The sequence below is a fragment of the Callospermophilus lateralis genome, chromosome 12, assembly GCF_048772815.1.
Source record: "Callospermophilus lateralis isolate mCalLat2 chromosome 12, mCalLat2.hap1, whole genome shotgun sequence".
Classification (NCBI taxonomy): domain Eukaryota; kingdom Metazoa; phylum Chordata; class Mammalia; order Rodentia; family Sciuridae; genus Callospermophilus; species Callospermophilus lateralis.
In genome coordinates, this window is record NC_135316.1 from 85,416,894 (window position 1) to 85,430,183 (window position 13,290).

Consider the following 13,290-nt stretch of genomic DNA (forward strand, 5'->3'; position numbering starts at 1 on the left):
CACTGTCTCCTCTCCTTTGGAAGCTTGTGTACTTTCAGAGATTTTGAAGATGGAACTTTTTTTCCCTTCTTTTTGTACCAGGGATTTAACCCAGGTACATGGGTTAAATTTACCATGGACCACTGAGCTACAACCCCAGCCCTTTTTTTATTTTGAGACAGGGTCTCGCTGAATTGCAGAGGCTGGCCTCAAACTTACAATCCTCCTGGCTCAGTCTCCCAAGTTGCTGGGACTATAGGCGTGGGCCACTACACCCAGCTGAAGATGGAACTTTGAAAACACTAAGTTTCTTCTATCTTACCTTAAAGGTGGTGTTGAATAAAACCTATTTTCCTATCAATTTCACTCTTAGAATGTTTCTGGAAGAGTGAGATTGTAGCCCAGCCTAACCTTTCCCCCAGCCCCTCCCTGGGTAGTCCTGGTACCATCCAGTAAACAGTTTCCTCCTCAGGGACTGTAAACAGTGCGGATTCCCTCCATTGTCGCACTGTGCTGTGTCTGTGTACCTTTTAAAATGGCACACACACCCTTCTGGGTGACTGAGCTAAAAGCAACATACACCATTTTGAGTATATTTTCCCTCATGAGAAAAAACTGCTAACAATCTAGTGAGTTTTGGGGTCCTCAGGCTCCTCCTGGGGACTGGGCCACATATCCGACATGAGAAGTTCTGGGTCGTCTCAGGTGAGGTCAAGAGCAGGGTGACCTGCTGAGAGAGGAAAGGGGATGGGCTTGTGGGCACAGCCTACATGCCCAAGAAAATGTTTGAAACTGCCTTTCCAGAGCATGGAATAAAAACGCCAATCAACAGATGCTGTATGGCCAAAGAAAATTGCTCTGGAGTGAGAAGATGCCCACACAACCCTCATGCCCTCCCTCTAGCTGCGCAGCCTTCTCTCACTTGGAAGATGGGATATAACAGCACTTACTTAGAAGGTTGTTATTTCTTGACAAATAAGATCCAGGCCAGGCCCTGGGCAAGGTTGATGTACACACACACACACACACACACACACACAAGTATTTAAAGTATACTAGGACAATGTTATATACAACATGTATTTTCCTTTGATCTGCAAGGAAGTCTTTCTTCTATTACTTACACAAAGCGGTAGAAAAGAACGGAATTGGGTAGCACAGTGGGAATCCACACGGTCTATACAAAACTCAGGCACAGGGGTTAGGGGAGGTCCTCCGCCTTTGTCCCAGATGTAGAGGGCAATCTGTGGGAGACAGGAGACCAGCGGTGAGGAAGGAACTCAGCCAACACCACAAGTGTAAGAAGGTACAAAATATCTCAAGGGTCAGTGTAACCCTCCTTCTCAGAAGAGCGTTAGATTGAAATGGATCAAGGTGTCAGTATTCAATGGGATTTTTTTTTAACTTAAACAAAATGGGAAAGCCATGAGTCAATATTCAGCCCTCCAAATAAAAAAAAAAAAAAAAGAAAAGAAAAAAGAAAAATCAAAGCTGTCAATAAGCAATTACAGGAAGAAACACATTCCAGAACGTCTCAGAGACAAAGGTAAGGACATGGTATCATGGCTCTGGTTTCCTGCAACCTACTGATTACCTACACGGAGCAGCCAACTTGTGGAGAACAAATCAAAATGTTGGCTAAATGCCTTTAAAGTCATCTGAAGTGTACTGCTAAATGGACCCAAGAGTATGGAGCCTCCGAGAACAAACTATGGTAGTAAGAACCCAGGGCAAAAGCACCCAGGGTGGCTTTGCCCATTGAGTGTCAACTGACTTTTGAAAACTTTTGGAAATGCTGAGTTTCTGATGGAGGGAAGAGCGTGAGGCCTGGAACTGCCCAGGTAGGATGGGGCTAGGTCCAAACGGCCACCCAGAGCTGGGGCCTGGAAGCCAGGCAGAGGTGAAAAGTCACCTCCAACTCCCTTTGGGAATTGTGGAACCAAAAGGCAGGCCTCCGTGATTTGTGCCCCTGGAAGGTCTAAATACATGTGAAACGGAGTCAAGTAGTCCCAAGTCAGTAAAAGGTGCTAGCAGCAAGCAGAAGCTCATGTCAATCCTTGTGCTGAGACACGACCTTAATACAGGCCTCAGAGGACCGCTACCACAAGTTCCAGAAAAACAAGAGGAAAATCACAATAAGTAGAAAGAAATGAGATAATGAGTAAGAGCCCACAGACAAAATTAGGTCACACTCAAAACTTCAGATATTAAAATTATTAACTACAAATTATAAAAGTACTATATTTAATAAATTTTTATTTTAAAAAATTTAAAACATGAGCAACTTTAAAAAGAGTATACAGAGCAAGAAAACAAATTTGAAAAATAACTGAATAGAGTTTCTGGAAATAAAAACAATAATTAAAATGAAAAATTTAATGGTTAGGATAAATGGTATTTTACATACAGCTGAATAAAAAATTAGAGAACTAAAGAATAAACTGTTCAAATAATCTAAAAAGGTAGTTATAATAAGAAATTGAGATGAAATATGTAAAAGAGAAGTTCATAACTCTAGGCTCCATCTAAAGTTCCAGGAGAATGGAACAAAGAGAATAGGGATGAGAAAATAGTTCACAAGACAATGGCTGGGAATTCTCAAAAGATGCTTAACAATCCTATTATAGAGAGGTCTAATGAATCCTAAACAGGATTAGAGGAAAGGGTCCCAGCCACACATGTCATACTGAATCTGCAGAACAGAAATCCAAGAATCTTAAAAGCAAACAGAAAATAACATATTATATACAAAGGAACCACATTAGTCTAAGGACTGATTTCTTATCACTTCAACATCAGAAGCCAGAGTACAATGGAATTACATCATTGAGATGAGAGAAAAATGACTGACAACCTAGGATTGTACACATGATGTGAGTGTATCTCATGAGTGAAGTTAAAAATTAATACTAAAAAAAAAAAAAAAAAAGAATTAACAGGATTACCACCTCACTAAAAGAGATTCTAAATATGTGTTTCAGGAAGAATAAAGGTGCCCCCAGTTAGGAGGTCTGCAAAGCAAGATGGGATGGTACCAAAGGTGGCAAACACACAATGATGGTAACACAGAGGTTAACTGCATGAAGAAATGACCACAGCTAAGGTTCAGGGTAAAAAGGGAGAAGGCACAGAGATGCTGGATAATAATAGCATATAAACAGTGCCACAATTTGGGAAAATTTACTCTCAGGCCCTTCGGTTCTCTGAATGCTAATTAGCCATTATTAGGTTAGGAATGTTAAAACATTTTAACCTACAAAGTATAGAAGACAGAGGGATTGAATTTCCTAAATAATAAAGCAGAAAAAATGTGGAGCAATAAGAAAGATAAAAAAGAAGAAGTTTTTAAAAAGAAAAAGAGAAATGGAGGAGAGATAAAGTGATGGAAATCAATTCAAATATATTAGTAATGAAAATCAATGTAAGTATAAATTTGCTATGTGGCATAAAGATAATCAAACCAGGAAGAGGGGAAAAAAGCATGTCCTCTTTAAAGGCATGTCCTTATCCTAAAGAAAAGTACAAAACAAAGTTGAAAGAAAAAAAATTGAAAAATGATTATGAAGCAAAAGAAAGCTAATGTAGAAGTATCATGTCGACAAATATGCATTATGACAAAGAGCATCACTAAAGATGATAAATTCACTAAGAAGATACAACAATTCTAAAATAGCATGCACCAAATAACATATCCTCAGAGTACAAAGAGTAAGAGCCTGCAGTTCCACAAGGACATGCTGCCAAATTCACCATTATTATGGAAGAGCACCACACTGCTCCCCTAGTAAATGATAAATCAAGCACCAAAACAAAATGAAATGAAGCAACAAAGGAAGAGGAAGTAAAATATCTTAAAGGAACAATTAATACCTTCTTTGATCAGACTGATAGAGAATTATGCACCAAATTAGAAAATATGCATCTTTTTCTCTATTTATAAAAACCGAACATGATCTAGGCCATAAAGTAAACCTAAAAATTTTTCAAATGACTGTGATATAGACTGCAATGATACTGAACTTAGACATCAGTAACAACACACACAAATATGGGTCACAATGAAAAATGTATTTTTTTAAAGTGGGTCACAGTAAAAAAAAAAAAAATGTTTATAAGCCTCTGCCTTAGAGAAACCTGCGGATGATCTTTATGGCACATGTCAAAAATATTCATAGGAACAATGTTCCTGAGAGCAAAAATCCAGGAGCCACTCAGAAGCCCACTAACAGGAGGAAGAACAAATTAATTGTGGTAAGGCCATAGAAGAGAGCCACAGTATGTGAAGTAAGCTCATTAGAGCTGCAGAATCAACATGGATCAGTCTCAAATTAGAACAATATTCCTGTTGCATTTCTGTTTAATAAAGTCCAAAAGGATGCAAAACTATGCAAAATGTCATAAAGCATGAACAAAAGTAAGGGAGAGAGAAAATTGAAGAGTGCTCACTCTGGGTTTTATTTTTTAAGAATGACCCACTTAAATTTTTTTTTTCATTATGACCAAATATACCTGTGTGTGTCATTACTGTGCTCTTGTTATTGATGTCTAACTTAGTATTATTTTAGTCTATAAGACAGTCATAGGAAATCTTTTTAGGCATACTTTATGACCTAGTTCATGCTTAAATTTTAGAAGTGGAAAAATGGTCTATATTCTCTAATTTGGGGACATAATCTTATCTATTTCCAAAGGGGACTACAACTGGGAGAAGTGAACAGGTAGCCTCAGTGATGTCAAGTGATGTCATTTTCTCGCAGGTATTTAAAACTACCCTTCAATGTTTAGATATCTCTTCAAGCTTGGATATTTGTTCCAGAACTTACTTCTCATTAAACATATCCAGACAGAACTGGTTTTTAAGTCATTCTTTCCTTTCTGTAGAAGAGAAAAATGACTTTTTTAAAAAGTATATTTCTCTCAATTAAGCCATTTCATTGTCTAGAAACACCCAAGATGTTAAAGGGTCATGGATGGTCATGGATGTGCCTTTCTTTTTTCTTTTTTAAGTATATATATATATATATATATAAGCTGTGATGGACACAATATCTTTATTTTATTTATTTTTATGGTGCTGAGGATCAGGGCTCACACATGTGGGGCGAGTGCTCTACCACTGAGCCTCAGCCCCAGCTCATGGGGTGGTGCCTTTTCGCCCCTGGAAGGCTGCCAGAACTGCTGGCCTGAAAAGCACATCCAGACTTACCTCCATGGTTCAGGTCTGTTTCAGGCCCATGGATGAAATGTCAAAAGGGGCATTCTTATAGGTGTCCAAGGTGCTTCCACGACAACTCGTCACAGATATCCACTAAAGGCCAAGGGAACAATAGGGGCTAGGGGCCCAGCATGGCACACACTATAGTTGCCTGCTTAGGGCTAGTTGGCTCAAATCTGTTCCAGATAGCTAAATAGACACACAACAAAGGCACATGTCTTAGTCCATTAGGGCTGGTACCATCGACTGAGTGGCTAATAAGCAATAGAAATTTATGTCTCACAGATTTGGAGGCTGGGAAGTTCAAGATCAGTGTCCAATAAAAGCCTGCTTCCTGGTTCATGGATGGCCCCCTTCTTGCCTTCACATGGTAGAAGGAGTGAGTAGGCTCTCTGAGGTCTCTTTTATAAGGGCCCTAATTTCATTTCTAGGGCTCCACCTTCATGACCTAATAACCTCCCCATAGAACACAGCATTAAGGACTAGGTTTCAACATATGAATTTAGGGCAAGACACAAACATTCAGTTTATAAGCAAGTGTACAACCAAAACACCAAGTAAGCTGGACATGGTGGCATACGCCTGTAATCCCAGTAGCTCCGGAAGCTGAGGCCAGAGGATTGCAAGTTCAAAGCCAGTCTCAGCAACTTAGTGAGGCACTTAGCAACTCAGTGCGATCCTGTCTCTAATATAATACCAAAAAAAAAAGGGCTGGGGATGTGGCTCAGTAGTTAAGCACCTCTGGGTTCAATACCCAGTACCAAAAAAAAAAAAAAAAACCAAGTAAGACTACCAGTGCTTTGAATGACATTTTTGCATACTTTAAAAAATTCACCTCTGAACCTTTCCACCTACTTTAAAAACAAAGAATCATGAATCATAAGATACAATTTTTTTCACTTCTCATTCTCTACCTAAATAATTAAATCAGCTTAAAAATAGAAGAACCTAGTTTACTGGAGTGCTGTCAAATTACTTCAGTGGAGAGAAAATGGTTGTGAGTAGAGAAAAATGCACTCTTAGGGAATACAAAATAGCTTTTATATCAAAATACACAAATTCTTGACTACTGAAATTTTTAATCAAACCAACCACGACATACCTCATGTTGTAAATCTATTGTGAAGTCAGATTTTAGGGGTTCACTCTTTAACCTCTTGTTGAGCCTAGAAAATAGAGACACGTTGATTATTTTTTTAATCAAAAGAAGTTTCCAATGAGAATAAGACATTCCTGAGACTTTTTAATATTTGAAAACAGAAAAATATAAATTTTAAGATAAAAGCAAGAGTCTAATTTCCTTGAGGGAAAGGATTGAGAAAAATGCATTGGTTTGTCAACAGGAACAAGAATGCAACACTTGCTGCAGATGTTGCATTTATTATTTATTATTTCAACATCTGCCAATAATATAAAATATAATAATTAAAATGCCTTAGGAAAAAAAAAAGCCACAAGATTCGGCTGGGATAAGCCTTGCATTAAATACTGACTCCAGAGAATAAAAGAAAGACGTGTGCGTGACAAAGAAACCAAAGTTCCTACAAAATTTTAAAATTTTAATAATCCTAATGAATTATTAGGTAGTGGGGTCTTAGAGAGAAAAAGCATGTGGTTTCAAGGAAGAATAACAACATTTTTTAAGACAGTTTTCTACTCAAAAGAAATCCCCCACAGTTCCTTTCATATAAAATAAAGTCCTTGCTGGGTGTGGAGGCACATGCCTGTACTCGGGCAGCTGAGGCAGGATTGTGAGTTCAAAGCCAGCCTTAGCAACTTAGCAAGGCCCTGAGCACCTTAGTGAGACCCTGTCTCAAAATAAAAAATAAAATGGGCTGGAGATGTGGCTCAATGGTTAAGCGCCCCTGGGTTCAATCCCCAGTAGCAAAAATAAAAGAAGCTACATTCCTACATTCCTGGCCCGTCTTGAAAATCCTACCTTGCCCCCAACCCAGGGCTTTAGTGCCCACCTACTCTAAGGAGAACTTGCCTCCCCACTATTCTTTCCCACTGATATCTGCCTACTGTGTCTATACCCAACCTTCACTTGACAACATTTTCTACTTCAAGACCAAACCCAAGGACAGCTTCCCTGGGAAACTTTACCAGACTTGCCCACCAGAATAGAAAGTTCCTTTGCTCCAAACACAGCACTGTCACATGCATTCAAATCTGTCATGGATACACCCCTCTCTGTGCTGCTCTCAACGGCACTATCCACTCTACATGGACAGAATGATCACTAACAGGCTCCCTGAAGGAATGAGGGGATATATATTTTGATTGCAAACTGGCCAAGACAGAATTACATATTTACCAAGGTCACCTAAATACCATATGGTTTCATATTTGTTTTTATAGCTGAATATTCCCCCAGTATAATTATAAACCTCCTGATACATATTTTAACTACAAAGAAATAAGAGTGATTTAAAAGGAACAATAGTACTAAGTTTCAAAATATTTTTTTACTGTGCTTATAATTACATCTTATTCCATTTGGGTCATGAAAGATTTTTTTTTTTCTTTACAAATATTTACTTCTTAGAGGGTTTGGGCAGTAGCTCAGTGACAAAATGCTTGCCTAGCATGCATAAGACCCTGGATTTGAGCCTCAAACCTGGTGCAAAAAAAATGCCCCAAAACGCTTTTTAGTAAAATAGTGGTTACCAGGCACTATGAAGGGTAGGGAGCAGGAAGGGATAGAGAAGGGATGGTTAACAGGTATAAAGATACATTCAATAAGAGAATTAAGTTCTAGTGTTCTATAACCCAGCCAGGTAACTACAGCAAGTAATAACTGAATTTAAAAATAATTAGAAGAGAGGATTTTCAACATTTGAAAACAAAAAAAAAATACATGTTTGAGGTGATTGATATGCCATATTACCCTGATATGATTATTATACATTATATGCATGTATCAAAATATTACACTATACTCCATGAATATGTACAATTATGTAACAATTGAACTCTTAATTTTTTTTATTTTTAAAAATTCATCTCTGATTAAAAGATAAAGGAGGAAGAGAAAGCTTATTATTTAAGTTTAGTTATAAAGCATTTGTCTCATGGTTGATATGAATGTATTAAGAGCAGGTTGCAACAAAAGAAGACCCAGGTGGTATCTGTCAAAATCCTGTTCAATATCTGCCCACAGACCTGTCAGTAAGAGTGGGTGAAAACTCAGAGAGAAACTACATCCTCCAATACATTCCTGATATATAGTAAGAGGGGGGAAAAAACCCCTGCTCTGGCAAGCAGGATCTTATTTCAATTTGAATTCTGCTCAGTTGGAGACTGATTTCCCAAATAAACTATATCAAGGTAACTTTGGGATTTAGAGTCACACCACAGGCCTTCGAAAGCTAATCAGACCACATACAGTAAATATTCAGCTCATTTCAACTCCAAAGACAAAAAATGTCATACCCAGGCTTATTGCCAGAGACAAGGGACACAGAAGGGATCAGAATCCAAGTGGCATGCGACGGCCATTGTTAGATGGTTATTTCATACTCCCCTTTCTCAATAGACAATCGACCTTTGAATTGTTGCTTTAAATATATGCTTTATTTTTCAAGTTTCTTTCTCATTCAATTCTTGAATTCTTTTTTTTTTTTTTTGAGGGACAGTTCAGAGGATAAAAAATAAAAACCACTGAGAATTTCTTTGAAACATACAATGATGGATTAGAGAACAAATAAAAACATAACCTATAGGATTTAAGTGGCTACCTCTTGCAGCCCAGGGAGTCCACACAAACCAAGCTATGATTACCCCATCATCATGAAATCAGCTTCTAGTGCTGCCTGGAGCCTAAGTCAGTTATTTGCAAATATATACAAGTCCTAAGAATATATAGGATGCTCATCTATTTTAAAAGGCAACCCCTAATATTGGGAACTATCTTTCATTTTCTCATGCAGTAAGCATCATAGCACAAGGTTTTTCCAATGTCAATTTTAGTACCAAACAATGCTAAACAAACAAACAACGAAGACCAGAAATTCTACTTGGATACAATGTCTTCTCATTAAATATTCAGTTCTTTATATCTATGATATTTGAAACTCAGTTTTCCTAATTTTTAGAAGCTGTTAAACCACACACCTGATAGCACAGTTTTAATGATACAGCCAGCTAGTCTGAGGATGTGTAAAAGATCATGGGCCCCTTCAACTCAATAACAGGCAAACTTCTTTTTTTTTTTTTTAAAGAGAGAGTGGGAGAGGGAGAGAGAGAGAGAGAGAATTTTTTAATATTTATTTTTTAGTTCTCGGTGGACACAACATCTTTGTCTGTATGTGGTGCTGAGGATCGAACCCGGGCCGCACGCGTGCCAGGTGAGCGCGCTACCGCTTGAGCCACATCCCCAGCCCCATCAACAGGCAAACTTCTAAGTTGACTTTTCTAGTATCACTTGGGAACCAGTCAACAGAGCAAGATATTGCAGGGAATCTAAGGTAGAAGGTAGAAAAACAATGGAGAAAACCAGTAACAATTTTCTATAATAACATACATTTGAAGAAATCATCTTATTGGAAATTTAATTATTAGAGTTTCTCCAAAGATAACAATTTTTTTTTTCAAGAGATCATGTGGATAGAGCACCAGGGCATGTCAGAGGATCCCATGGATGGACTGTTAGAAACGTTGAGCCGTGTTCATTCAAAACTCATTGTTGTAGGATCATTAAAACAGATATTATTTCATCTAGGAAAAAGTCTAAGGAAGTGTGTGTCATAAATGTATTTAAGTAACCAGTTGTCACGGTGACTTAGGCAAAAGAAGCACTTAGTATCTCTAAATTATTGCCTTATATATGAAGTGGGCATAACATCAGACAAAGGAATCAGTGTCCCTATAATGGGCATTGCTCCTTGCTTATACATTGCAGTTCCCCCTTCCTTCTTCCTAAATAAATTTTGATTTTGATTAATTATTAAGCCAAACAATTAAATAAGCTTCAAGATCAGAACCTGAAAATTCTGGACCAATCAAAGCACTGCAATCCCTGGTAATTATTAATGGTCAGTCCAAGGTTGGTGTGTGCCTTAAAAGAGCCCAACCAGACTCAGGATAAGGGCTTAGCTTCCCCTGGGGGAGAGGTCCTCTGCTGGTGGAGAGAAAAAGGAAACATGAAGTCCTGACTGTCTTGAAACCACAAAAGGAAACAGATTTAGGATAAACAGACACTGTGACCTACAGGCAAGAGACAGAGAGAACTTGGGTCCTTAATCATGCCGCTGAACTCTTGTGTCAACCAACCAGAGACCTCACCTCCAGTTACAGCGATAACATTTCCTTAATCCCGTTTGAGTTGTTTACTGCTATTTGCACCAAAGCGTGCCAACTCACATAGTCCCTAATAACAGGAGAAAATAGGTCAGTGCTTTAGTTCAGAACTGAGAAAAAATAACTAGGAAAATTTTGCAGTTGATGGGACTAATGGAGAGCTTCTGTTCCCCTTTAGTTCTAAGTGCAATACCAATTTCTTAGAGAATAAGAATCTCCTGTTAGAAAATCACTTAACAATATACCTTGGTCACGAGAGAGTTACTATGCCAGAGGTGTTATATCATTTGGTTTGATTACTTGTCTGCATCAGGGGAAAAGAATAAATATGGCCTAAAATAACTGGAATTTGAATCTTTTACTATAGTAGAATCTAAAATTTTGGTTTGTTTTTGCTGGCAGGGGCAAGGGAGGCAAAACAGGGAGAAGATCATGGGAATTAATCCACTAAAAGCATAGTTTATTGATCACTGTTCAGTGTTGTGAAGAGCAGATGAGACCAATTCAGGTTATCTGGTATCTCATTCCTCTATGATGTTAAGTTATGGAGAAAGCGATGGAAATTTCTGAACTTTGGGCAAAAGATTAGTCTCTTGGCCCTAAATTCCTTAACCATAGTTCCCTATTCCTAGGATCTAGATGTCTACATTCCCCTAAAATCCATATGCTGAAATCTAAGCCCCAAGGTGATGTTATTAGGAGACTGGATTTGGGGGCATGGGGAGGTGATTGGCTCATAGGGAGAGAGATCTCATGAATGGGAATAGAATTCTAATAATAGAAGCCTGCAGGAGCTTGTGTGACCCTTCTACCATGTGAGGACAACCATGATGTGTTATCAGTGAACCAGAAAGGGGGCCTCACTAGACACCGAATCTTCAGGTGCCTTCATCTTAGACTTCCTGGCCTCCAGGACTCTGAGAAATAAACCTGTAATTTATAAGCCACCAGTTCATGGTACTTTGTTCAGACAACCCAAAGCGACTAAGACACCTACCACCCTGCTGCGGTGAAGAGGCCCTCAGTTCTCTCTCATATCTCGGTGGAAAATATTGGTAAGCATGACCACAAAGAGACCTGAGCCTCCTCTGGAAGCTGTGTACGTGGCTACGTCCCTTGTCAACCGATGTGTTCAACAACCTCGAGAACATGAGAGAAGGGAGTCAAGACTGGTCTCCTGTGGGACTTCCTTGCAGAATGCCAGGAAATCCATAACAAAAAGTCCTCCCACAAACAGGACTCGCACCTGGGTTAGTGTACAACCTACAGCCCTAGTTGGCAAGGCCCCGGGCAGCTAGTTGCATGGGAAATGTAAAGTAGTTAGGAAGCTGGCATCCGCCAGAGCCAATGGAACCAGCCAGGGCTTTGGTGTCTCCAAGCCTGATGAGGAGTATGGGCAGAGGGAGACCCACGAGGATCTGCAGAAAAAGTCGTACTCTCACGCCAGCCAGTCAGGCAATAAGAGTTGGCTGAGCAGTCCTAGAAGAGGATACTAGGAATCAAAGAGGTGTTCAAAGAGATTAATTCCATCCACCTGGTTTAAAAAAAAAAAAAAATACTCAAAAGGGAAGCAAAAAACAGTTACTTCTGAATTCAAAACTGAATTCAGCACCAAGAGGCCTCTATGAAAGCCTGCCAGAGGAAAATGGGGGAACTGATGGGCAGAACTCTCTAGACAACCAGGATTTGCCCTCAGGATGAGAGGCCAAGCAGGTCAGCAGACAGGGATGGGGAAAGAAGATCTACTGGCCTCAGAGAAATTGCTACGTCCCCACGTCCACTGTACTTGGGCTCCTAGGTCCACCAGGAGCTCCATAGCCCTGGAGGGAGAAGGAGTGGTGTGTCACAGCGCTTCACCAGGCAGAGGGAGCTGTGTTTGTGCCTTTCTAAAGGGACATGGTTGAACTATGGGGAACAGGAGACAAACAAGCTTATGAAGAGCTTATAACCCCCAAGTCAAAGAAATCACAGCCACACTGGCCTCTTCCCATGGAGAAATCAGTCCTGAGCCTTCCGCACTAGGGAGCAAAGTCAAGAGAGCAAGGAAGGATGAGGGAAGCCTCCTTGACTGGGGGTGGGAGGAATCGGAGCAACGAGGCACAGTGCTTTGGATTACGATGTGCAGCTTAGAGCTCTGTTTTTTTTAGGAGTTCAGACTAAAAAGAAGGTCACTAACCTGGGCTCCAAACACAAGGTTGCTGGGCATGGAAGCAAAAGAGGGTCCTGGCAGCTCCTGGCCTGTAATTTGCAACAAACCAAAACTGATTTAACGTAAGAATAAATATGACCTTGAGCAGGTGAAGGAAGACACTTTCCCCTCTCCCCCACAGGGAGCAAAGCCAGGTGAAACAGTGGAGGGCGAGAGGGAATGATACTGTCTCTTCTTATCTTCCCTTCCTTCCTGACACTCCCAAGACAAGAGCAGGGAAACCAGGCAGACTCTCTTAGGCATGCTCGGCCCCAGCTGGGAGAAGGGCATTCTTGCCCAGCAGCCTAAGGACAGGGTACAGAGTCAGGGGTCTTTGTTGGAGACAAAAGAATTCACTCTGGATAGTTGAAGCACAGGATGCATTTATTCAGGCTCAAAGAATTGCTGGAATGTCTGAGTAAAGAAACTCTAGGCAGAGACTCCAAGAACGAAACCCAGATTTGCACAGAAATAAGCAGCCAAGGAGCTTCACCAGGGAGCTGCTACATCAGCAGCTCACTGCTTTAGCTGCCAGTCTCGTCCCCTGCTAAGATCCCTCCAGCCACATCCTCCTCTGTGCTTTGCCCCCTTCCCACATAACTCAGTT

The 13,290-nt window shown here is 39.9% G+C and overlaps 1 protein-coding gene across 1 annotated transcript in view; it reads right to left on the bottom strand.

Moving 5' to 3' along the window:
• B3glct (beta 3-glucosyltransferase) overlaps positions 1-13,290 on the bottom strand; it is a 120,814-nt gene that overhangs the window by 40,735 nt on the left and 66,789 nt on the right. Inside the window, exons 8-9 of the mRNA XM_076872348.1 lie at positions 6,297-6,360; positions 1,104-1,223 (exon numbers count right to left, since the gene is read on the bottom strand). Coding sequence (XP_076728463.1) covers positions 1,104-1,223; positions 6,297-6,360 — 184 coding nt within the window. The remainder of the gene's footprint in view (positions 1-1,103; positions 1,224-6,296; positions 6,361-13,290) is intronic.